Source organism: Myxocyprinus asiaticus, chromosome 16, assembly GCF_019703515.2.
Source record: "Myxocyprinus asiaticus isolate MX2 ecotype Aquarium Trade chromosome 16, UBuf_Myxa_2, whole genome shotgun sequence".
Taxonomy (NCBI): domain Eukaryota; kingdom Metazoa; phylum Chordata; class Actinopteri; order Cypriniformes; family Catostomidae; genus Myxocyprinus; species Myxocyprinus asiaticus.
This window is the reverse complement of record NC_059359.1, coordinates 45,920,428-45,947,536: the sequence shown is the minus strand read 5'-3', so window position 1 is coordinate 45,947,536 and position 27,109 is coordinate 45,920,428. Positions and strand designations below refer to the sequence as shown.

The following is a 27,109-nucleotide window of genomic DNA, read 5'->3' as shown; positions in this document are numbered from 1 at the left end:
ATTGGGTTTAATAGTTTCATATCTCTAATCGTAAAAGTTATATAATTGGAATGGTAAAGGAGGATGACGAGGACTTTGAGGAGGAAGATGAGGAAGATTATGGAGCTGAAAACAGAGGGACATGTTCAGCTGTCTTTTCTGTCATCTCTGATGTTGTGCCAGGTGAGTTTTCCTCTTAAGTGTTTCATGAATGCTAAATTAACATGCCTTTTAGATTTAATAAAAAGTATGCATGGTAAACCAGAATATGGTCACCCTATCTAAGTGAATCAAATTAACTTCAGTAGAATGAAAAACGTTTATATCACATTACAGATAATTCTGGACATTTCCCCACTCTAGTACCCAAAGTAACAAAGACATGCATCACTGTCTGAGACATCTAGAGTGGACGGTCATCACATATATTACTATTTATACATAGGCCTATTAAATAAACTATTCCAGTCATCAAATTCACTTATGCATGCGAACACACACACACACACACACACACACACACACACACACACACACACACACACACACACGCCTGAAAAAAAAAAAAATTATAATGCACAATTGGCGCTGTTTGTAAGCAGTTTATAAAATGTGTTAATTAAACTAATTAGACACAAGTCTAAACGCCAACAACAGGCAATTAATTTACCACGACTGCCAAACATTATACTTAAAATTTTGCATTCCAGGTCTGGAAAAATCTTGTAAATTAATAACATTTTTAAAATGTATCGGAATGTTTATAGTGAATTTACAATTTCATCCAGTTATGCTCATGTAAGTGTAAGTATTGTAATGTATTTATTCCTCCATGTATTCGTCTTTTATTATGAAATATGTGTGTATTTCGCTCTTGACGTCATATTTTTGCGACTCCTTGTTTTGGTGATGACAGAGCAGCTGCATCGCTAGTACTTACATAGTTTCTTTGTTTATGTATATTGTATATGTTTCAGAGCAGCTGAACTGGATTCTGTTGTCATGTTGGATAGCTCACAAAAACAAATCAACCTGCCAAAATGAGAAAGTCGCATATTATAAGGAAGAGTCACACTTAAGACACTTCCTCATGAATAAACTCTGACCAGTCATATTCGGTGTGTTTGGGGCAGTTTTACTTCGGAGCTGGAGTTGTTTGAAAGGATCAGAGATGTTGAATGTCCCGTCTCAGTCTTTTCCTGCAGTTGGATCCCAGCAGAGAATCGCACCAGCCGGACAGTCCAGAAACAAGGTCCTTGATTCTTTATCGTCTGGAGATATGTGTTAGCTAAATGTTTAAATGTAACTTATTGTGAGTACAGCACAGTCAATGTGCAACTTTGTGTGTAATGAATATAGACTGTGCATGTTTTTTTACGTTATGTAATGAATTGTGCATATTTTGTATTGAATATAGGTGGTACTGAAGCCAGGCCACAGTCTCCTGGACTGGATCCGACTGACCAAGAGTGGACGGGATCTAACCGGACTGAGAGGAAGACTGATTGAGGTGACAGAAGATGAGCTGAAGAAACACAACACCAGAAACGACTGCTGGACGTGCATTAGAGGTATTATATTGCTCTATGTGTCCACTGGAGCGGAAGAAATCTGCTCAATACCACCCAAAACACCAGAGAGGTCTGCCGCTCTGAGGGTGTGCAGCGGTGTGGTTGTACAATAAAACTGTAAACTAAAAACACAAATGCGGAGCGATTTCATCGCCTGATCACAGTCATTTGATTGAACCGATTATTGAGCACTTTAAATTCTAATTACATTTCACTATCCAAATAAGAGAATTTTAAGCAAATATCGAAAGGCCAGAAACGCTGCTTTTTGTGTCTCATTTTCAGGTGCAACAGGGCAGCTCATCTCCTCTGTGTCACTGCATGTTATTAACACTGCATGAATGAACCTGCTTCGACCAAGAACATTTGCCATTACACAAATGTTAAATTAAAGTGAAACGGGAGGGCTTTGCGTTCAATTTCAAAATTCTTGTCCAAACTTGCGTTGGACCGTACATAACAGCTAGAATTTAATATTCACTCATTCTCCAGGAGCTGCTCTGAGTACGGACCACGTACAGGATCCGTCACTGCTGTTACTGTGAAGAGAAGTTGATAGAATTCCATCTGTGTCTTAAAGGGATAGTTTACCCAAAAATGAAAATTCTCTCAACATTTATCTAAACCTGCCATCCCAGATGTGTATGACTTTCTTTCTTCTGCTGAACACAAACAAAGCTTTTATAAGAATATCTCTGCTCTGTAATTCCACACAATGCAAGTGAATGGTGATCAGAACTTTGAAGCTCCAAAAAGCACAAAGTCAGCATAAAATTAATCCATAAAACTCCAGTGGTTAAATATGTCTTCAGAAGCAATATGATAAGTGTGGGTGAGAAACAGGTACAGGTCCTTCTTACTATAAATTTACACTTTCACCAGCTCTCCTATGCGTGTTCACGAGTGGACCGAGTTCTTCAATTTGATGATAAGTTTAAATGCTGATTATTTCTTTGATTAATCAAATGAGAAATCCAAATTTTATTTATTATTGCACAACATAATCCTACTTTTTCTCCTAGGCCATGCGTGTGATTCACATGGAATTTGGCATGTATCATCGGGGGAACTCGCAACAAAAATGATTCAAAAGCTTTTTGTTTGACAAGACGGTTCACAAATAATTAATCAGCGAAGCAGTTGTCATGACCCTTAAAAAGGATCTGAAGCTGTATCTCGCAACGTAACTTTGCTACTCGAAACTTGGTATATCTTAACACAACAATGCCTTGAGAGTACCTGAGCAGTTTAGGTGCAGCGACACCTAGTGGTGCTGAATCTGGAAAATTGCTTAGAACTTTTGAATACATTGGCTAAAATCATGAAACCAATACCATCCTTGGTATTTGACCTCATGATCATGTCCTGAGTTTCCATGTGAAGTTTCAGGACAGTGCCACCTAGTGGTCAAAAGCTGTAAAAAAAAAGAAAAAAAAAAAGGGAATAGTTAGATGTCTGCGCTTTGGTATGGAGAACCTCTGTCAGTGACGTCACTTAGTACACATTTCTTTGGATAAAAACACATTTGAAAAATGGTACAGAGCTGCAGCTGAAAAGAGCACGAGTCAAGTTGTCCAAAGCATTCCAGCATTTATATAAAACGCTAGTTTCATGTGGGATGTCAAGTGCTTTGACAGATTTCTTCTGCTATTAATTACCTTTAGACATGTTTATCCCCAGCCCATGATGGATTTATTCTTATTTGTAAATATTATAAACTCAAAGTCACAAAAGTTTCTGTTTCGCAAAACAGCTTCTCCTAACAGCGAGTCATTGTACTTAAAATAGAGTGAATGCAACAAAAGCATGTCAACCAATGGGTTGCAGCATACAGGGAAGTTCCACAATTTTTTTTTTTACAAAAAAAAAAATGTTTTAATCAAATATTTGTTGTTGAACATCAGATTTACTTAAAATTTAACAGTATCTATCTGAAATCCTACATATGTAACAAGGAAAAAGTAGACAATCCCAGAATGCACCGTGATGGAAAAATCTGTGAAAAAAAAAAAAGAAAATCCAAGATTGTGGACGAAGCAAGATACATTTTGATTATAAATATACTTATAATCCATTCAGTACTGTAAAATATGAATAAAAATGTGTTTAATATGATAGAAAACTCATAATTTTAACCCAAAATGTGTGTGTGCTATGCGTATTTATGCTCAGTGTGTCGCGTTGTTTCTCTCGCGACGCCTGTATTGAACGCAGTTGCGAGTCTCCTGTGTGTTGCGAGTGAGGAAAGCTATTTGATTGACACTTGAAGCTGCTACCTATGAAGAGTGTTCCAAATCTGTAATGAGGCTCCATTTCAGTTAGTATGCTGCCATAGAGGACACTGCTTATGTAGGCAGGAGACAGCGAGACCTCATTTACACCTGGTATTACGATGCGTCTCGGGTGATCTGATCATATGTGGTCAGGTGAGACACATCGCTGTTTACACTTGGTCACTTAAATGCATCTTCTGTGACAACTTGTGTTCGGATTTGGAGGGGAGTGTCTCTGTTTCATGACGACATACATCAGTCACTATGCCAGTGTGTTACTGCATGATAACAAAGCACAACAAAGTCAGAAAAGACAAAGAAAGCGCAAAAAAAAAAAAAATGTGCACTGTTTCTCCCAGATGTGGTTGAAATTTAATCTAAGCACAAACGATGATCAGTTATTTTAGTGGATTACCTGTATTAAAGGAGCTTTAGGTGTTTGTGCTTGTCATCTGTGTTGATATCAGACACACTAAAGAAGATTCATGAAGCTCTCGTGATTGTGTATGTCTCCGCTTTTTAAAATTCTCTGATCTGACGGTTATTTCCTTTTAAAGCCGCTCTTAATGGCAAAGTTTAAACTCTTGTTTTAGAGCAGGGGTTGATTTACAGGTGAGGGGTGGTGCTTCACTGCTGATGGGACTCATTCAGGACGGATTAGTGTTTACACCTCAAATGTGTTGTGGTCACATGCATTTTTTTATTTTCCATACATAAATGTGTGTTTATCGCTAATTCGCATCCCAGATGTCCCTAATTTTTTGGTAAAATGGGGAGAGTATTGAAACAATTCATTGAAATTAGCCGCTAACTGTCATTTTAATTTCACAAATAAATGCAATCAGAAGATGAGGAATTGCAATCAAAAGGGAGCAGTTGCCCTTCTGATAGGACTGTAATATTGGTCCTGATGTTGCGCCTATCGCAGGTTGCCACCGGTTCTAACCCGAAAGCGAATCGTCATGGCCCTGTTCAAGCTGGCAACCTGCAAGGAGTAGTGGGGAAATTTTCGGTCTTAGTATAAGGAACGTCCATCGATGTGTATATATTGTGTGCACAGCTATTAAAGAAACATTGATGCAGTGTAATATCAGGGTTTACATATGATACATTCCTGATATTCAATAGGCTATTTTAAAGAATCATCTAATCTAAAGCATCGCCAACACAACTGCATTATGTCCCGCATATTTGTCCAGCAACTTTTAACGACCAACTGAACTTGATTTTCATTTAAAATTAATTTTAGCGTCATAATGCAATTTACATTTTCTGAAGAAGCTCAGCAAATGCGATCCGAGGTAAAGAGGGTTAGATTTCAAATATTTAAAAGATTTAAAATGTTCAAAAGCTCATTTTCTGAAAGTGAACTCAGCATTGGACAAATAGTTCAGATAGTTTATAGTCTTGAAGTGTAGAAATGTCATTCAGCCGACTTTTTTCGTCTACAGAACAGGGTATGGCTAATATAAGTTTGTGTAAAGAAAAGGCATATATAGGTCTAAAAATATAGTTTTTTCATTTGGTAATTTATTTATTTTTAATTTAATGCATTTTTAATTTGGTAATTTATTTAATTTAATACAGAGAATTTTGCCGGCATTTTTTCAAAAGTAAGCTAAACAATAATTTTATAGAATTGGGCTATATGTTAGTGTTCCAAAAAAGCACACTGAAGCTTTTCTCCTAGTATTGTGTATTTATTTTTAATTTTAAACATCTTTGTGCACAGAAATTATATGTTTTTGTATTATGGCCTAATTCCGTGACTGCTGTCTATTATTTTGAATGGTGTGAAAAAGCAACTTTAATAAATTAACGGATGCCTACCGCAAAGAGTGGCCATTCATTTGTCTTGATACGAGATATTTGTGTTGGCACTCCTGGAAGTGTCATGTTTGCAGTGATCGGATCTTTATGCCGTTAAGATCAATCCATAATCACGTACAATAAATTGGCTTTCAAGGATCCTATACCTTTGTCGTCATGATTAACACTATGATTGGGGTAAGTTTATGCGCTAGAGTTAAATGGAAAAATATTATGTCGACACTTGTGAAATTTGAGTGATAATTTGCGTTTCCATCAACTTTATTTTGATGCGCTAAAACTTTTTTCACAAAAAAATCATTGAATGGAAACATAGTTACTGAAAGTAGCTACGTGATTAACTAGTTAGCTATAAGCTCGTTGTCACGGAGAGTAAAAGACGGACGTTGTTTATTTTACTTTCCAGCATTGTGTCTCACCATCTACGTAACAACATAGCATGAAATCAACACACATCAAACACAATCCACCACCGCACTGTTGTCTGCTGAGCTGCAAAAAGATGCTCTGATGTTTACCTTTCAGTCTACTACATTACTGAATGCATTGACAACTAAAGCTGGCTAACAGCAAACAGATGCAATAAACATGAGTGACATGGTTGTCAGGGACAAGGTTAATGTTATATTAGTTATATTGATAAGGGAAAATGATGGGGTCATTGTTTATTAAGTTTCTAGTATGTATTTCACAAATTAGTTAACTTACCGAGACACCATTTAACTCCGCCCTGTCTGCAGAGCCACTGTCAGCTCAGAGTCAGCTCTGTAAACAGAGGCGCTCTGCTGGACAAACTACACTATGACACCAATTCTAAAGAATTGTTTTCTGCATTATATGTTCTGAAAAAAAGTTTTCATATCGGCGCAATCGGTAAAATATACGCCGATACCGATATATCGGTGAAAGGCTAATATCGGCACTAAATAATATAATATTAAATGTTTATATTAGATTATTATCTGTAAGCAATATCACATAAGCAAGTGTACTGAATATCAGCATGTTGTGATTCAGCCATGGCAGCCTTTTGCCTCAGGTAATCAGATTGTTTTCATTTAATGTTTTCATGAACACTGTAAAGCTCTGTTGTGCATTTTTTTAAATTTTTTTTATTATAAATATATATATATATATATATATATTAGTTGAAAAGTATTATATTTTCATTTGATTAAAGCTGTACAGTATGTATTTGATTAAACACAATTTGATCATAACATTTAATTAAAACATTTAACATGGAATTCAGAAAACAGAAAAGAAATCATTTGTATCTATAAGACTTTATGCCGTTCTTTTAGACAAGTAATTTTCTGTGTAATTTCATCACAGTTTTTTTTATTTGTAGTTAGTATTGATACTGAGGTACCAGGGCTGGTATCGGACCGAAGCCAAAGTTTTGGTATTGGAGCAACCCTTATTTGGCACTAGGATAATCAGCGGGCCAAAAGCGCTTGGCCGTTGGCCCCAAGGAAGCTCCAAGGAGGCATGATGAATCCCCGGAAGTGACAGTGTGAAGGCTACTGGCCCTGGGATGCACTAGCACACCCTTATTTGGCCAGATAGTGGAGATGTGGCTATTTAAGGAACAATGAGTTCAAAATTGTATTGAGAGATTTTACAGGAGAATGACAGGGTAGCGGTCTGTCATCTGATACATATAAGAGGTTGGGTGATGCAATAAGACAATGACCCAAAACACTCAGTCAATAACAGAATGGCTAAAGAAAAGGACAATTTGTGTTTATAAAAGGCCAAGTCATTGTCCAGACCTTTAACCAATTGAGATGTTATGGCTTGACCTGAAGAGGACTGTTCTTGCAAGAAATCCTTGAAATATTAATGAACTGAATTTGTTTGGAGGATTGGCTTTAAATCCCTCCTGAGCATTGTACAAGGCTGCTCAACAGCCACAGGGAACGTCTGGTGGTGGTTAATGCTGCTAAAGGAGGTTCTACCAGTTACTAAATATAAGAGTTCACAGTTTTCCAGCATGGACTGTGAATAATTAAACAACACATTCAATAAAGAAATGAAAACTACAATTATTTGTTTGTCATTACTTTGTCAACAGATTATGTTTGTCTATTATTAGGTCTTGGGTGAAGATCAGACCAAATGTTATGAAAAATTAATGCAGAAATGCAGGTAATTCCAAAGGGTACACATACTTTTACTTGTCACTGTATGTCTCAACTGTTAAGCTTTTCAAGCAGTTTGTGTTGGCGCTGTCAAACATGAAGAAAAGCGATCGGATTACCTCAGATTCACAGTTCATGCAGAAATTTGCCGTTATTATACAAAATTGCAATCTACTGAAAATAATGTTGCATGCTCTAAACCATAAATAATTCATTACATTTAATTAAAGAGCCACAGTGGCTTTAACTTTAATTTTGTTCCAGTTTCCCCAGAAGTGATGATTTTGTCCTCTTATTAAACACATGGCATGGAAACTTGGAAGCTTTATTCGCAGTATTTGTTTTTGTGATTATTCAGATTTTTCGCTTAAATTCGTAACTTTGTGAAAGTAAATTTTGGACCAGGGATGACTCCTTATGTGTATATTTTCTGCAGGTGTGGTGTATAACGTGAGTGCCTACATGGATTTCCATCCCGGTGGAGAGGCAGAGTTAATGAGGGCTGCTGGGATTGACAGCACTGACCTCTTTGACCAGGTAAACGCTTCATGAGTGAGGCATTTGAAATCACAAATGGTAAATTAGGATAAGAGAACGGAGTTTGATCATAAACAAATTTTGTCAATCCAAGCCTTGATGTTTCATGTGGTTCATCAGGTGCACCGGTGGGTGAATTATGAGTCCATGCTGAAGGAGTGCGTGGTGGGGAAGATGGCAACAAAGCCCAACCCTGCTCCTCAAGGTTCCAGTAAACTCTCTGACTACACACAGTAGTAAAATGTTCCATTTTGGAATGGGATGGAAATGCTGCTTTATTCGCCAAATTTTATTGCGATATTAACCTTTTTAACATAAATTAAATTTGTAACTTGAATGGAAACATAGCTATAATTGGTGGTGTGTTGTTCTAGTGTCATCAATTTTACATATCAGTCAGACGCTGTAAGTGGGAGGTTCTTGGCCGGAATCAGCTTCAAAGTGGACCAGACTTTATGCTGATTGTCAAAAGTCTACCTTGCATTCACAACCAAGCTCAAATATGTGATCCCTACATGGCTGACTCTGAAATTTGTAATTTGGTCTCTAAACTGTTGTTCTTTTGAGTCCTGCAGTTCAGATATCAAAGACGGAGAATGCTCATGTGAACGGTACGACATCAAAATGACATCAATGTCTAATTGTAATAGTGAGACTTGTCGAGTGAATATTATTGTTTATTTCAGTCATGAGGAGTAATTTTATGTGATACTCCTCTTATCAGGTCTGCCTCCTCCTCCACCCTCGAGACTGGAGCCTTCGACTGCTGCTGCCCCCATATCCAAAGATCATCGCCCTCGGTGCGTTTGACTTTCATTATATAATAATTATAATTATACTGAGTGATTCTACATATCTGAATTATCCAATGTTAAAAATGTATTTATTTTTTTCAATTTTTATTCAAACACAGAAAATCAAAACATAAACACACAGAATCAACTTTTAACACCCACTAACACCCATCCCCATCCCCAACCCCACCCCGACACTCAACAAACACCCCTGTGGTCATACATGAGCACATATACAAGAAAACGAAAACAAAACAACTAATAATAAAAAAAATAAAAAAAATAAAAAATAAAAAAAATAAAAAAAATAATATATTATATATATAAAAATCACACACAACTACCACTCTCTCTCCACTGATCCACCCCGAGAACCCTCAAAGAACACCAAGTATCTACCCCATTTCCCAACAAACAAATCCAAATTCCCCAGTCTTCTATATAACCCCTCTTCTAAAGCCGCCACCCGCCCCATGGGGGTGCTCCAGCTGACTTCCAACCCCTCAAAATCACCTGTCTGGCGACCATAACACTGGATAGGGCCCAATCCTCCACATGTTCATTCCCCACATTGATGACCGCCCCATCTCCCAAAATACAGAGTCTGGGGCAGAACGAAACCCTAGTGCCCAAGACGTCACATACAAAACTCTGAACCCTCAACCAAAACACTTGAATCTTAACACACCCCCAAAAAACATGGGTTGTGTCTCCATCCTCTGATTGGCATCGCCAGCAGGTGGGTGTGACTAAGCCTATACAAACTAGAGGGGGTCCAATAGAATCTATGTAAAATCTTGAATTGCATAAGGCAAAATCTTGCATCTCTAGATACAGACTTGACATTTTTTAGAATCCTAGCCCACACTCTCTCTTCCAATACCAAGTTTAAATCTTTCTCCCATAATCTCTTGATAGAAGTTAGAGCTCCATCCCCCAGACTCTGAATTAACAGGGAGTAATACACTGATGCCTCGTGACATTTTCCAAAAGCAGTAATCACCTCTCCCAGATTATCTGCCGCTTTAGTGGGGTGTATGCTACTACCAAAAACAATACAGAGCAGGAGGCGCAGTTGTAAATACCTATAGAACTGAGATCTATGAATCCTAAAATGTTGAACCAAATTTTCAAAAGATCTCAACACTCCACTCTCATACAGGTCACCAAGTGTAGTAACCCCCCTCCCAATCCACTCTGATCAGCAGAAAGGGGACTTATCAATACATAATTTTGGGTTCAGCCATATGATTGAGGCAACATTAAAATAAATGTCCAAATTAAACACTTTGGACATTTTAGCCCATACTGAGTGCAAATGCTAGATAACGGGGTGTGACTTAATTTTGCAATGGTGAAATAGGGGCAAGAATTTTCTGTTCCATAGAAAACCAGGGAGGGGCTCTCTCAGGTGGAAGCAACCAATGAGCCAAATGTCTGAGACTGAATGCATAATAATAAAACAAAATCTTGGATAGGCCTAGCCCACCTTTGTCAGTCGGCCTATGTAACTTATTAAAATGTAATCTAGGACGCTTACCATCCCAAATGAAGTTTTTCGCTAAGCTATCAAATTGCTTGAAATAAGAGAGAGGGACATCTACAGGGAGAGATTGTAGCAGGTAGTTAAATTTTGGAATACAATTCATTTTAATCACATTAACCTTCCCAGTCATAGGTAAATGTAATGAAGCCCACCTGCCCACATCGCTCGAAAACCTTTTTATTAAGGGATCAAAATGAACTCTAAATAAATCAGAGAAATTTGCTGGGAATAAAATGCCCAAATACTTAATGCCCTGTTTGAGCCACTGGAAGGCGCCCAGCTGAAAAGCCATTACTGGGCAGTATGCTGTCAGAGACAAAGCTTCGGATTTAGACCAATTAACTCTGTATCCTGAAAACTTAGGAATTAATAATTCTGTGGAGTCAAGGCATAGATCTAGTGGGGTCGGAGACGAATAATAAAATTATCATCTGCGTAAAGCAAAAGCTTATGTGCCATACCTCCCACCACCACCCCTGGAAAATCATCTTCCCTTTTTAAAGGGAAGATGATGGTTCCAGGGCAAGACAGAACAATAATGTGGAAAGAGGGCAACCCTGCCGGGTGCCCTTATCCAGAGTAAAATAATCTGAAATTAATCCATTTGTTTGTACTGCCACTACCGGGCGTCTATAAAGTAACTTAATCCATCCAATAATAGTATTCCCGAACCAGTATATTTCCAAAATCGTAAAATGATAATCCCATTCTACCATATCAAATGCCTTTTCAGTGTCAAGTGAGATGGCCACAACCGGAGTCTGATCATTTGCCACTGCCCACATGATATTGATTAGACACCTAATGTTGTCAGAAGAGCTGCAGCTTTGAATAAACACTGCCTGATCTATATGTATAAGAGATGTCATAGCTTTACTTAATCGGTTAGCCAAAATTTTTGACAATATTTTAATGTCTAGCTGTATCAGGGATATTGGATGATAACTCTTACACTCTCTTGGATCTTTGTCTTTTTTAAGAAACAGACTGATCTGGGCTTGTGTTATGGTTGGCGGAAGCTTTCCATTCTTTAATGATTCTGTATAAACTGCTAACAAAAGTGGAGCCAGTATTGTAGCATAAGATCTAAAAGACCCAGCGGCAAAGCCATCTGGCCCCAAAGCCTTGCCTGTAGGCAAGGCCTTAATTACCTCTCCAAGCTCCTCCAAGGTTATCTCAGAATCAAGATAATTTTTTTGCTCAGTCGTCAGTTTAGGGAGTTCTAAAGATTCCACAAAATTTATAATATCCTCATCAGTAGACAAAGATGTGGAACTATAGGGATCAAGATAGAATTCTTTAAAAGCATTATTAATATCAATGTCCGAGGTAAAAATAAAAGACTCTCTGCTTTATATATCTAGCCAAAAGCTTCCCTGCCTTGTCCCCCGACTCAAAGAATGACTGTCTTGCCCTGAATTACCAAAACTCCACCTTCCACGACAAAATAGTATTATATCTGTATTTCAATTGGGTAAATTCTCTGAGGCCATCGGACGACATTCGGCACTTCAGCTCTGCCTCGGCACTTTTAATATTCCCTTCCAACTCCACGAGTTCTCGTGCTTTGGATTTTTTGATGAATGAGGCATACTGTATGACCCAACCCCTAAGAACCACCTTAAGTGCCTCCCAAGCCATGCCCACAGAGGATACTGAGGACCAGTTGGTCTCCATATAAACACTGATTTCAGCCTTTAACATTTGTTGGAAATCAGGATTTTGCAAAAGGGATACATTAAAGCGCCAACCATATGATTTATTTTTCTCCGTATGTGGCAACACCTCTAAACTCACCAGGGCGTGATCTGAGACTAAGATGTTTCCAATTGAGCAATCGACAACAGATGAAATGAGGGACTTAAAAAAGGGATAAAAAAGCCCTGATCATCAGCGTTAGGTGAGTAAATATTAGCCAAAATCAACCTTTGCCCCTGAATTTCTGTTAAAACAATAATGACTCTTCCTAATTTATCTTTAGTCTGTTTGAGACATTTGAATCGTAGATGCTTACTTATCAGTCTAATGACTCCCCTGCTCTTACTTGAGCCAGCACTAAAGAAAACATGTCCACCCCATATCTTCCCAAATTTTTCAGCTTCCTGCGGGGAAAGATGTGTTTCTTGAAGAAACACTATGTCATATTTCTTATGTTTAAGAAAAGAAATAACCTTCCTTTTTATGGGGTGCCCCAACCCATTCACATTCCACGTGGAGAGAGACAATCCACTCATATTAACATTTGACATTTTGACATATTAGAAAAAATAGATTGTGTGTCAAAAATAAAATTATAAAGACCACATTCCAACATTAGTGCAACAGTCAAACCCCTAACTTCCCCCTGAACCAAAAAAAACGTGCGTATTAACCCCGCGCATGACAGCGCCAACTGTCGTCCATCCCTCTAAACTCAAAGTCCATGTACGCCTGAGAGAGTCCCCGTGACAACTTTGCCGTTGGATTGCTCAAGTCCGGTGTTTCTATACAAATTTTGTGAGACAGAATTACATAACAGAAAATAATCTATAGAACAAACTCCAGCCAATAGGCGGAATAAACACACAGACCCTGTAGATTCATTAACAGAACTGTCCCAAAGGTGTGTTCCTCCGCAAAACAAACTCCAGCCGCTAGCAGAACCAGCACAAAAAAAAAAAAAAATCCCTTCAGTTTCCTCTGACAGTCAAACGAGTGCTCAGTGAGACGGCTGTTCATGAGTGCAGCAGATGACCTAATCCATCCAATGTCCTGCAAAAAATACTCCACAAAACAAACTCCAGCCAATAGGAGGCATAAACACAAGGAACATGCAGATTCATGTGTTATTCCACAAAACAAACTCCAGCCGCTAAGCGGAGCCAGCACAAAAAGAAACAAAAAAGGCGCCTAGATTCCTCGGACGGTCAAGTGAATGTTCAGTAAGTTAATCTCACTTGGGGGCAATGTGAGAAACACACCATGACTTCCTCAGTACATTGATTTTATGAAAGACATCGCTTGTTGTGGGCATGCAAATATTTTGCGGCCATCCTTAGTATCTATTCTCAATTTGGCCGGGAACATCAGTGCAAAAGCAACCTTCCGTTGATGTAAGAGTTTCTTGCATTCTGTTGATGCAAAATTTCTTCAAGGAATGATATTCCACAAAACCAATATCAGCCACTAGGCGGAACCAACACAAAAAGAAACAAAAAGGTGCCCAGCTTCCTCAGACAGTCAAGTGTATGTTCAGTGAGTCAAGCTCACTTGGGGGCAAAATGAAAATCACCAAATGGCAATTTGGTGTGGGCATGTAAATAAAGACAATGCTTGCTGTGGGCATGTAAATATTTTGTGGCCATCTATTCTCAATTTGGCCGGAAATATCAGTGCAAAAGCGCCCTTCCATTGATGGAAGAGTTTCTTGCAATCCTTGAATCGATCACGTTTCTCTCTCGTCGAATTCGCAAAGTCAGGGAACAAGAACATTTTGTGGTTCTTCCAAGAAAGCTTTCCTTTACGCCTCGCGTAACACAAGATCTTTATTGGATGATCTCAGAAATTTGGCCAGAATTGATTGGGGCCTGTCTCCCTCAGCTGATCTCTGAGCCGGGACTCTGTGAGCTCACTTGATTTCGAGCTTATGGCCTGTTATGTTGAGCAGACTCGGGAAGAGCTCGTCTAGGAATTTTACCATATCTCAGCCTTCCTCATGCTCAACAATTCGGATGTTGTTTCACCGATTACAATTCTCAAGGTCTTCCAACTTTTCCCAAACGTGCTCCAAATCTACTTTGGTCGCTAGCAGATTAGCAGCTAACTCCTCCTCCGATGACTCCAGATAATCGCCGATTATCGTGACCAACTCAGAGAATTTCGCCTGCATGGAAGTGATCGATCGATGTATTGCAGCAAGATCCTCCAAGTCAGCAAAGACCTTCACCAGCATTACAGACATGCTGGACAGCTGACATTGAATTTCTCCCACCGCACCTCCAAACTCAGTCCCTGGTCTGCGGCCCTGTCTGGGGTATCAGCTTGAGCACACAAGTGTCTTTTAGTATCTCCAGAGCCCGAGGATTTTGAATTCTTTGACATTTTGACTACTTAGAACAGTTTTGTAGCAGGGTGTATCGAATCTCACTGGTTTAAGACACAAAAAGAATGAAAAATCTTGCAAAAAGTGCACAGCTCGCCGTTCACACGTCCGACCCCCACATGGCACCACACGACTCCAAAAATATATCTATATTTTTTTTTAAACTAACAAACTGTGATTGGTCACTTCTGGCTTTGCAAGACTATATGTCTGTCAGCCAACAATGCACACATGAATTGATGGCTGCCTGTTTACACAGCAAGTAGCATTGAATGAAGAACACAGTCTTTTTTTGTACCTCAACTTTAGGTATGATTGGTTCCAGACAGATGCCACTGTCAACATTGTTGTTTACACCAAACGAAAGGTCAGCGTCAGAGCTCATGTTCATGTCTTGTCATAAAACTGGAAAAAGAAAGAAGGTCAGTCCAAGCAATCTTTTGGTTTTCCTGCACCAGATTCCCAGCTCTGGCTGTGCGGTGGTGGATTTGCAGGGTGATACCCTTCGAGTTGAGATGCTTTTGGGGAAGATGTCATACCTGCTTCACTGGCGTGAGTCTTTCTGCATGGATTTCTTCAAGTACACACACACACATGAACTTTGTTTTGTATTGCTCTGTCTGTATCTTTTATTATTAGATTGATTTTTATTTTATTTTCAGGCCTGTCCAGTGAAGTTCAAGGACATGTTGATGGTCAGTGCTATGTTAAATTGCATATTTTATCTTTTGTTTTATCTAGAATTGTATTGCAAATGACCATTTACAAAAAAGTACTGCGGTGGTACTGTGGTATCACATGATAATACTGTGGTACTATAATATACTGAATATGATATAGAATTGAAAGATTGCTATTTACATTTACATTCAGTTACCATGGTGCATATAAAGCCATCATATTACAATGGTAAATGTCCATAAAATCATGGTAAATTTCTTGTACGTTTTTTTTATTTTTTTTTATTTTTTTTATATATATACAGGTGCATCTCAATAAATTAGAATGTCATGGTAAAGTTCATTTATTTCAGTAATTCAACTCAAATTGTGAAACTCGTGTATTAAATAAATTCAATGCACACAGACTGAAGTAGTTTAAGTCTTTGGTTCTTTTAATTGTGATGATTTTGGCTCACATTTAACAAAAACCCACCAATTCACTATCTCAAAAAATTAGAATACATCATAAGACCAATAAAAAAAACATTTTTAGTGAATTGTTGGCCTTCTGGAAAGTATGTTCATTTACTGTATATGTACTCAATACTTGGTAGGGGCTCCTTTTGCTTTAATTACTGCCTCAATTCAGCATGGCATGGAGGTGATCAGTTTGTGGCACTGCTGAGGTGGTATGGAAGCCCAGGTTTCTTTGACAGTGGCCTTCAGCTCATCTGCATTTTTTGGTCTCTTGTTTCTCATTTTCCTCTTGACAATACCCCATAGAGAATCTATGGGGTTCAGGTCTGGTGAGTTTGCTGGCCAGTCAAGCACACCAACACCATGGTTATTTAACCAACTTTTGGTGCTTTTGGCAGTGTGGGCAGGTGCCAAATCCTGCTAGAAAATGAAATCAGCATCTTTAAAAAGCTGGTCAGTGAACGGGTGCAGTGACTTTGGTTTTCAAAAAACACAATGGACCAACACCAGCAGATGACATTGCACCCCAAATCATCACAGACTGTGGAAACTTAACACTGGACTTCAAGCAACTTGGGCTATGAGCTTCTCCACCCTTCCTCCAGACTCTAGGACCTTGGTTTCCAAATGAAATACAAAACTTGCTCTCATCTGAAAAGAGGACTTTGGACCACTGGGCAACAGTCCAGTTCTTCTTCTCCTTAGCCCAGGTAAGACGGCTCTGACGTTGTCTGTGGTTCAGGAGTGGCTTAACAAGAGGAATACGACAACTGTAGCCAAATTCCTTGACATGTCTGTGTGTGGTGGCTCTTGATGCCTTGACCCCAGCCTCAGTCCATTCCTTGTGAAGTTCACCCAAATTCTTGAATCGATTTTGCTTGACAATCATAAGGTTGCGGTTCTTTCGGTTGGTTGTGCATCTTTTTCTTCAACACTTTTTCCTTCCACTCAACTTTCTGTTAACATGCTTGGATACAGCACTCTGTGAACAGCCAGCTTCTTTGGCAATGAATGTTTGTGGCTTACCCTCCTTGTGAAGGGTGTCAATGATTGTCTTCTGGACAACTGTCAGATCAGCAGTCTTCCCCATGATTGTGTAGCCTAGTGAACCAAACTGACAGACCATTTTGAAGGCTCAGGAAACCTTTGCAGGTGTTTTGAGTTGATTAGCTGATTGGCATGTCACCAACTTTTCCACGACATTCTAATTTATTGAGATGCACCTGTATATATATATATATATATATATATATATATATATATATATAGTGGAGGACATAAATACTACTTATATCTCGTTGATTAGATATATCTCACAGTACTTTACTATTTAAAGGAGAAAAGCAGAAATGACCACAATGAAACCAAATGCTTATTTTGCATATTTTTAGGTAATTGCTTCTGTGTTTTTTCTCTGCACATAGTCCAGAAAGCCAACTTGGATGGAAATGTTCAGGTATGTCTGCACAAATCGGTCAAAGACAAGTGGACACGAGTGGGACAACCACTTGAACTTCATGATTCATTTATTCAGAGTAAGGATCATGGTGAGTAACAAACCTGAACTCAATATATGGCAGATTGAAAGATCTACTTTTCAGATCACTCTCGTTTGTGTTTGTAAAAGTAAAGAAACACATTCAGAGATATTTAATATTTTTTTAAATATTAGAAACTCTACTTCAACATATACATTTTATAATTTTTTTTTAATATTAGAAACCCTACTTCAACATATACATTTTATGAAACAGTTTATGAATATTAGAATCCCAACTTCAACATATAATTTGTTTTTATATATTTATTAATATTAGAAACCCAACTTCAGCATATTCATTTTTACATATTTTTTGAATACTAGAAACCCAACTTCAACAAATAATTGTTTAAATATTTTGGAATATTAGAAACCCAACTTCAACGTACATTTTTAAAAAAATATTTTTTGAATATTAGAAACCCAACTTCAACATATATTTTAAAATATTTTTGGAATATTAGAAACCCAACTTCGACATATAACATTTTTTAATGTTTTTTGAATATTAGAAACCCAACTTCGACATATAACATTTTTTAATGTTTTTTGAATATTAGAAACCCTACTCCGGTAAATCTCAATGGATTTACCTGGTAAAAAATAAAGAGTTAATAATAACACCTGATGACATTTGTCTTGCAGGCCTCTTCTACAGGGAATGTGTGTTGGTTTCGAAAACAGAAGTCACACATGACACACAGATCTTTCGTTTGCAACTTCCTCCCTGTTCACGATTGCATGTTCCTGTGGGCAGACACGTCTACCTCAAAGCCTCTGTTCAGGGTAACTTATCACATCACGTCATGCGTCATGAATGGAGATTCAGGTGTTAATGGAGTTTTCAGCAGGCTGTGTGTTTGTGTGTTCGGTGAGCAGGTGCAGATGTTGTGAAGCCCTACACACCAGTGGATCACACTCTAATGCCTCCTGCACAATCCAGTGTGGAAATAGGCTCATATATACATCTCATGATAAAGATCTATCCTGATGGAGTGTTGACACCTCATCTTGCCAACCTTCCCATTGGTTAGTAACTGTTTATTCAGTGGTAAAAACAACCTGTAGAGATTTTGCTACTGCGCTAGATATACTGTATATACAGAATGGCATGTGAAGCAGAGTTTTTGTTGTATCGCCGCTTCATCGCAGCTTGCAGCATGTATAGAATTCAACTGACGTATGGTCACTGATGAGCGTATATTTCCTGTTGTACAACTGCTTTGAATATGGCTCTTCCAGTTAAGGCACGGTCACATTTACCTTTGCATGGCGATATTCCACTGGCGAAGAAGGCGGTGGTGGATGTTGAGCGCATGTGAAACCAGCAAAAAAACGAATTGCCAAGCAAACTCTTTTTATGCTGCACCTATACTCTGTGAGAGTGAAGTTAAAAAGAAACTAGTTGCTAAAATTTTGTCCTTGTCATTTGTGAATATTCAGTGCAGCTGTGTCACTGCCAAACATGGTTGGGCTGAATACTAATGAATAATATTAAAGTAATCACATAAAAAGTGACGTATGCAGAATAATTTTAGAATACATATTTATAAAGGCAGAATTGGACTTTTTTGAACTGCTACATCTCCACTTAATCTGAATAGCTAATTTCTTTAAATTATTTGTGGGGTTGGACACTAATGGTTTTCAAATACAAAGTTTGTGGTCAGCTACAATATTTTAAATTTGATTTAAACATTTTAATCATCTTAACTCATTATTTGAAATGACTGACATTTTTATTTTTGGGTGCTTTTGATTCTTTACCTTTTTTTTTTTTTGTTTGTTTTTATGAATCACTTTGTATGAGATGTTTTTTAAAAAGTGAGATATAGATATTAAAAATGTTGTTATCATTTGGACTGATCTCCTTCAAGTCCTTTTCCCTCATTCAGTCTTTATAGTACTTTCTCCCGTATTTGACCTATTCATATTATTTTTGAAGGTTGCTAGATATTCAATCCGGGAATCAATACAAGAATAAGATGTTGTTTCATTCTTTAGTGCAAGGGTGTGCAAACTACAACTGCTGTGATGCAGCCTGCGAGAGATTTTGGAAATAGAACATAATTTGAGAAATTATATAAAATTCGTATTCTGAACACTGGGTGTCGCTGTCACGTACAGCCACATTAAACAGTGCATTTGTCTCCAGTTGTGTGTTCTCTTTAGTTGCCACCAGCTTCATTCATTGAAAGAGTTCAGGAGTTTGGAATCCTCCAGATTTCCACGGATGAAGTGCCACGCAAAAAGAATGATGCATTAGTTATTGACAGTAGCGGTTTTTACCAACACGCAATCACGCAATTGCGTGGGGCCCCGGATGTCGGGTGGCCCGCCCCGGTAGGAAAGCTCCGCAAAAACAGCTTGAGGAGTGACATGTTGTTCTGGGCACACGCACGAATACGCTGTTCGTGCTCTCAGAGCTGTTCACGTTAAAAGCCATCGGGTTCGGGTCAGTTTTTCAAGTAGGTCTTTGGGTTCAGGTTTGTAATTTCTGAAAAAATATACAGGCCTTCTGAAATAGTTTTGCCCATGTGCTCTCACTCATATGTGCGAATGGATGAGGGGCTGTTCACACTGAATGTGTTTTTGCATGTGTCTGCTCTGTTTTTCCATTATTTTCAAATGTAAACGCGCTGGACAAACGTCCTTCACTGCTGCACTGTGTCTCGCCGTTTCTTCAATGCCTCACGCAGGACCGGCACATTATTAGACACTGTGTCAAGTTAAAAAGAACGTCAGGTTTCAAAAATGCACGTCGAGACCTGCGTTTTGTTTCATGCGTTGCGCTGCGTCTAGATTGTTTTTAGCGCAGGTGTCACAAAGATTTAACGTTCTGAACAAGTTCAGTTTACAAAGAGGGAACTGTTACAATGTTTAACATTATTCCAGATTGTTCTGCACCAAGTTTCAGCAATTGACAAACAGCAATGTTTTTTCTTCTGCTCTAGTGTGCTGAGGGGCTACCGTGCCTTGTATGTTTACTGTTACAATAGTGTAACGAATGTTGCCTACGATGCTTACATAAAATACAGCCTTTTGCAACATGGTGAACAATACACTGCAGCCTCCAGTTGAAAATAAGACAGAAACATATTACTATTGTATATAACAAATAATAGTAATACTGTATCATATTATAATGACAAACTAGACAGCAATAAATAATTTTCAGATTATCATATTAATAAATAACAACTGAATTACACCCTGTTCACAAAAAAAAAGAAAAAAATGTTTTGTAAAAATATATGTAGGTAAATATTGCTTTTTTTATCAATGTATTGTGGAAAAACTGGAAAACATGCATTAATTATCTTTAACTATATTTGTATTTCATTAAACATTTTGAATGTACTTGGTTACAATGCCTGATATAGGATGAATTTAAAATTATGATTTAAAATCAATTTTATGTAATTTTTAAAGCATACATTTTCGAAATGGGGCCCCGGGTTGGTCGGTTGCTTGGGCCCTCAGAAATTGTAAAACCGCCCCTGGTTATAGGACTGGTATCGGGTTAGAGACTTTGCTCATGTACTCATTCTCGACAAAATGTCCTGATACCATACATCGTACAACTGAGTAGAGCTGCCGTTGTGCAGCGCGAGAGGCTGCGCCGAGAATGAGCGTGCACAGAGAGCCGAGTCTTCTGCAACGCTGGGAAGTTTTTTTAAGAAATTAACTTTTCCATAAAGGGGCCAATTATTGCCCTATTGATATAATTTTCAGGGGATTTTTTTTTGTTTATGAGGGCATTTTTTCTAAACAGAGAAAAATGTACTGTCATTCTCTTATTCAAATTTTGTTTTTCTTTTTTTTTGTGATAATGTGTAATGCTACTGTTAAAGTAGAATTTTAAGAACTATATCAGATGGTATAAATAAATAAAAAAACAAGGGCATTGTTTGCCCCCACATTTTGAACTTTAGGGTATTTTCCCCCTGATCCCACCTTAATTTCTGACCCTGCATAACTGAACTATTACAAGCATTCTTGTTGAAGGAAATATCCTTTATTAGGCTAACAGAAAATGTGAATAAAACTTGCATAATATTAAGCATACAACATAAAGATGATGCAGTAGTGGCATCTAGCCTTTTTTTAAATATTATTTCAACGGTTCGGCCCGCGACACCTTATTTCTTTTAGAACTCATGCTTTAGTGTCTGCCATCAAACCTTTTGGTGACCATGGTGCATTTCTAAAGTATCTCGTGCCTTTAGAATTTGGAGTCCGAACGATCAATTTTATAAAACATTTTTACAGTTTTAAGTCTTATATGTGAAGCTGTTTTTGCTCTAATGCAAAATAAAAAAAATTTATGAACCTTTTTTGCCTTTTAATTGAAATCTTTCAAGTTACAAATAGGAAGTGAAAATAATTTAATGAGACTTCTAAAATGAGGAGCCAATATGCTATCTCAGGTTTTTATTCTATTTATTATTATTCATACTTCAGTTCCATAAATAAATTTCATATATCACTGTATACAGTATACACATACTTGCACATACAGTATATGCAACAACATATATGAAAAAAGCCATTTTTGTAGTGTTTTGAATATATGTAAAATATTTTCCCAAGTCATAGTGGAATTGGAGTATGCAGAATACATATATGCCCAAACATATGAACTGTAGTTTTATATATGTTTATGGCCATATATAAGATTTAACACTGTTAATAAGCATACAGTACATTATAGTATTTTTGTATGTTCATATTAACAGACTATTTATTAAATCAAGTCAAAGACTCAAGTTAAGGCATTTTTATTCTAATTATTATTTTTATTCTGCTTCAAAATCTACACAGCAAGAAGCATATTTCATGTATCTTATATGTTCGCCTATTTATTTATTTTTTTAAGTCAACTTAGTTTCGGATCAGTCATCTACGCCGTTAACACTGCAGGTGTCATGATGAAACAAAGCTTTACCTTTATGAATGAGTGCACACTAAAAGCCGGCTCATTCACAGAGCAATAATGTTTCAAGTCATTTTAAGTTCATTTGATTTTAACTTAAAGTGAGTCGATTCCTCCCTCTGAAACTTTATCTGCTGGTGTCACTGTTGGACAGTATCACTTTGGGAATATAACTGCTATACACATTTGAGCTCACATTTTGTTATATTTCTTTTGTATTATTTATGTACAGTGGATTATTTTCTCTCCCAAATTTTGGAGGAGGCACTGCCTCCCTTGCCTCCTCGGAGAAAACACCACTGAATGCAATGAAGTATGTTTAATTATTAAAGTATTTCATAAATGAATTCTTCAGAAATGTTGAATCTCCTGGAAAATGTTATTCTATATCACTTTTGGTGCCTTTTTAACTGAAAGTGGATTGCATGTATATAATAATATCTTAGAAGTTAGTGTAATTTGACTGAGCTTTAATGCATTTCCTGTGTGTTATTCAGTCTTTATCATCTGTGTTTTCTGTTGTCTCTGGCAGGAGCTCCTCTGTCAGTAGGTGGTCCTCAGGGGTCCTTTAGTCTGCGTGTGCTGCGTGATGTCACTCATCTGTACCTGTTAGCAGCCGGCACAGGATTCACGCCCATGACTCGTCTCGTACACCTGGCCCTACAGGACCTCACCTCGATCAGGTCTACATCACAGAAATCTCAATAACAGAATCAACAGATTCATTGTTCCTGTCCTGTTTAATGTAGTCATGATGCTGGAACATGCACAAGATTCTGCTTCATTTGAAATAAGTTCAACTCAATTGTTTAACTAACCTACAACTAAATGCAATTGTTGTGATTAGAATGCATTAGAAATGTGCCAAAATAACACATTTTCATAATTGACTACCGTAGTCACTGGGTTGTCTGAATGACTAGTTTGTGTTAAGGAACCAATATATAAATAAGCTTGGTTATGTTCACGTGACCCCGACCAGATGCGTTTCAAAGGGATTTGGCTATGCTAAGTGCAGCACTTCAACATTGTAACTAACAGATATTCAACAAATAAACAGGCTAAATAACTATAACATCTAATTGCACAAAACCATCAAAGAAATCAGAAAATTACACATCTAGTTCACGGCATCAAGCAGTTTAAAGCTTTTTTACCGCAAGTATTTATCTAAGCATAGTCAGACAGAATTAGCAAAAATCACCTCACTAATAAGGGAACATTACTCACAGCAGAGGATTTAATGCCTGACAGTGATCATCTTGTATTGTAAAGGGGGGTAAAATTACCATTTTCATCTATGATTTGGCGATCAACATTTTGGCAAAACTAAAGGTCAAAAGAATAACCTTAGAAAGGTGGCAACGTCATAATTTTATTTTATATAAGAGGATAGGCAGGTCTATTACTAAAATCAGAAGACTTAAGCACCCCTTGTTGAATTGTATGTCAATGGTAAGTGGAAGAAACACTTTTTTGTGTGTTTTATGATGTTAAAGGAGTGCCTACTCTGTAAATAATAATCCATTGCATTTAATATTGTTTGCTTTGATCATCATTTATGTTTTTTTCTGTCAGAAAAAGTATTAACACAATTCCAGCTTGGGAAGTTTCTTATATCGAGATGGTTTATAATTAGATATTAAGTGATTCTTTTTTTTGCAGAAATAAACTTCATTTAACTATAATCATACGAAACAAAGAGCAAACATGAGCATTGACATTGAGAATGGGAAAAAAACTGCTTCTTAAAAACTATTCTGAAATGTTTAGTGCTTATTCAAGTTTGCTTTGTTTTACTTTTGCCTCTACATCATAGTCCTCATCATAAACTGATTGTAGATATTACATTTTGTACTTATATTAAGGGTGAACTCTACATTTTTGACGTGCTGTTTTGTGATGGATGTATTTTCACAGTGTAAGTGTCTAACATGTTGTGTCTTTCTTTAGAAAAACCAAGCTGATTTTCTTCAATCGACAGGAGAGGGACATACTCTGGCGCTCTGAGCTGGATGAGTTGTGTATGAAAGAGGAAAGGTAAAAAAAAAATAAAAAATTAATTACATCACTCTTGGTTTTATCAGGAACATCGCATTTCTGAATTCTATATTTCAATTCTCAGCAGTTTTTTCTACTGTCATTGGCAGTTTGTTAGCTTGTTTTTCTGTGTGTTTGGCAGGTTTGAGGTAGAGTATGTTCTTTCAGAGCCTGCAGACTCATGGACGGGCACAACAGGACGGATAGACTCTCATATGCTGCAGAACTTCCTGGAGAAACCAGAAAACTCCAAGTGTTTAGTGTGTGTGTGCGGCCCCACTGCATTCACAGAGCTAGCAGTGCAGTGAGTGTTTCTTACCAAACACACACTTTCATGATAAATCAGAAGCTATTCGAGTTAATACATCCGGATTTAATTATTGCATTAAGCAATAAATGAGTTCTTTTCATGAATTAATTACAGGTATGTCAGGCAGTTGGACTTCAGTGAAGAGGAGATTCATGCATTTCAAGGATGATGGGATCATTGGAGTTTCTTTCTTGCAAACTATCTCTATGCATATCAAACGCAATTATGACATTGGCAAAAGCTGTCCGTTCTCTACAGAGAGAGACAACTACCCATACCAGCAACAGAAGCACTTTTTCCCAGCATTTCTATTCTAGGCTTTTCCCCCCATTGGCTTCATTGTCACTAAACCTGGCAAATACCAGCTGACTGTTTGAGACTTGCAACATTGAATATTTCTTCATACATATTTGACTGTCCAGAAAGACAAGGAAAGTTTAAGCAAAACAACAGAAAAGAAAGCCATTTTGTTGCTGCATCCTGATATAGCAGATATTCTGAATGACCAATTCATCAGGCTTGAATGCAATACATGGGCAAATTAACAACGAGCTGTTACTTATTACTGTTTGGAAATTTTGATCTGACTGCCAAATTATGAGTTTCTAGAGAAATCAAGATGTCTCAGTACATTTGTACAGAAAATGTTCCAATATGTTAAATTAGATGTAACTGGACCACAATTTTACACAAATGTTAACTTCTTAAATCTGATTCCTGCCTCTGAGAGCATTGTAGCTAAATTGAAATGTGGTGGCATCCCAATTATCTGGGCTGTAATGTCAAATGTCACAGGTCTGATGTCAGATTAGAGGGTAAATGGAGAGATCTATTTGTACCAGTAAATTTACTGTATGTTGCTTTGGATAAAATGTGTTTGATATGTTAGAGTTAACCAAATATTTATTTCTAGAAGAAAAAGTTCATTGACATCACACAATGATTTGAGAGTTAACTAGCGGTGGTGGCAGTATTAGACTCAATATTTAAGGTGTTGATATTGCGATTATGGACTTAAATGCTGAATGCAGTGTTCCTCAGATCTGTTTGGCATCAACATTGCCTGATTCATGTCTGCTATAGTCGAGGAACTGACACAAAGAAGCTGAAAACTTTTTTTTAGGGCAGGGGTTTGGCTGGTTCGCATCAGCAGTTTGCCCCTGCTGGAAGATGCTGTAACTATGCCATTATGATAACAAAAAGCATCTTTCTCAATTTACATTTAGGGTGCCGACATACACACTAGATTTTTACGCTGCTTCAGAGAAAGCTGTAAATGCATTAATGTCAATGGGGATAATGCATCGGAAAGTTGGAGAGGGAAAAAAAAACACAGGTTTAATCTTTTGCTGTAAAAAACTCATAGTCATCCGTTGACCAGTGAGACTAAAGCTGAGTCCAGATGAGCTGCCTGAATTCAGATTTAAGGCCTTTGCACACTGAATGTGAATTTTCACCATGATCAAAACTTTGAATAGAAACCATGTATTTCTATGAAGCCATTAATACCTGGAGCGAAAATCTGCACGTCGACAAAGTGAGGTTTATTTTCTTTCGGTGACCGTACTTGTCAACTGGCGCGTGGTGAGCGAAGCGAGTGCCACACTCACGAAGTTGATTCTCACTGGAATTAACTGAAATAACTGTTTTGGTCTCAACTCTGTTATGGTTAGGTTTAGGGTTTTAACTCGTAGGTACTATCATAAATTATTTTTTAATCAGCAATTTTGCGGATTTAACTTATTTGTGTTCCTGATCCTGCACAATGTTAAAGACAAATTAAACTTTTACTAACACCTACATTTAACAATCCTCAAAACATCATCTTAGGTTAGTGATGGTGTTCATTTGAGGTGAACTTCCATTCAGAGGTATTTTCTAAAAAGATTTCAGGGTTTTGTTGTGGTTAATTAAAAATGGGACTTTCAGTAATGGTCCAACTATCTGCAAGATCTTCCAACCGCAACCGGTCTGCTTAAAAAGCACTGTTAAAAATGCATTCAACCTGAAAACAGGTGTTTTTCATTAATGGTTCAACACTCTTTAACTGGTAAAGATATAGTGCTAGTGTAGTATTGCCTTTGTGTTAAAAAGCAGTCACAAATACACTGGTATTATTCACAGAATGGTTTAATAGCCTGCAAATTAAGCTACTGCTACTTGACTGCATTGTTCTGCTAAAGAGACTGTTACAGGTACATTCCCCCCGAACACACGGGTGTTGTTGTTTAATGGTCCAACAGTCTGCAGCTTCTGCTAATGTTCATTTTACCATCCTTTTGTAAAGGTTTCACATATTTACTTGCATTGTGCAAAGAGCTGGGCAACATACATTTTTGTCATATGGTAGAGAGGAAACACTGTTGCATCTTTTAAACAAAGTAAAAAC

At 37.5% G+C, this 27,109-nt stretch overlaps 1 protein-coding gene across 2 annotated transcripts; it reads left to right on the top strand.

Annotated features, from left to right (window-relative positions):
* Nucleotides 1-879: 879 nt before the first annotated feature.
* LOC127453882 (cytochrome b5 reductase 4-like) lies at nt 880-27,090 on the top strand. Of its 2 annotated transcripts, XM_051720629.1 has the most exons (16): nt 880-1,231; nt 1,397-1,550; nt 8,234-8,334; nt 8,455-8,539; nt 8,910-8,945; nt 9,059-9,134; nt 15,065-15,122; nt 15,214-15,307; nt 15,418-15,450; nt 17,319-17,441; nt 18,080-18,220; nt 18,314-18,463; nt 22,903-23,053; nt 24,324-24,410; nt 24,553-24,714; nt 24,835-27,090. In XM_051720629.1, the coding sequence occupies exons 1-16, from the start codon at nt 1,151-1,153 to the stop codon at nt 24,887-24,889; spliced, it is 1,587 nt and encodes a 528-aa protein (XP_051576589.1). In that variant the 5' UTR covers nt 880-1,150; the 3' UTR covers nt 24,890-27,090. The 2 variants fall into 2 exon arrangements, with proteins under 2 accessions (XP_051576589.1, XP_051576590.1); XM_051720630.1 differs by lacking the exon at nt 8,910-8,945.
* The last annotated feature ends 19 nt before the right edge of the window (nt 27,091-27,109 follow it).

Coding starts and splice junctions, on each gene's coding strand:
- LOC127453882 (XM_051720629.1), top strand. CDS start 1,151: ATGTTGAATGTCCCGTCTCAGTCTTTTCCTGCAGTTGGATCCCAGCAG. Junction 15,451..17,318: donor AGTTCAAGGACATGTTGATG/GTCAGTGCTATG, acceptor CTCTGCACATAG/TCCAGAAAGCCAACTTGGAT. Junction 18,221..18,313: donor CCTCAAAGCCTCTGTTCAGG/GTAACTTATCAC, acceptor TTCGGTGAGCAG/GTGCAGATGTTGTGAAGCCC.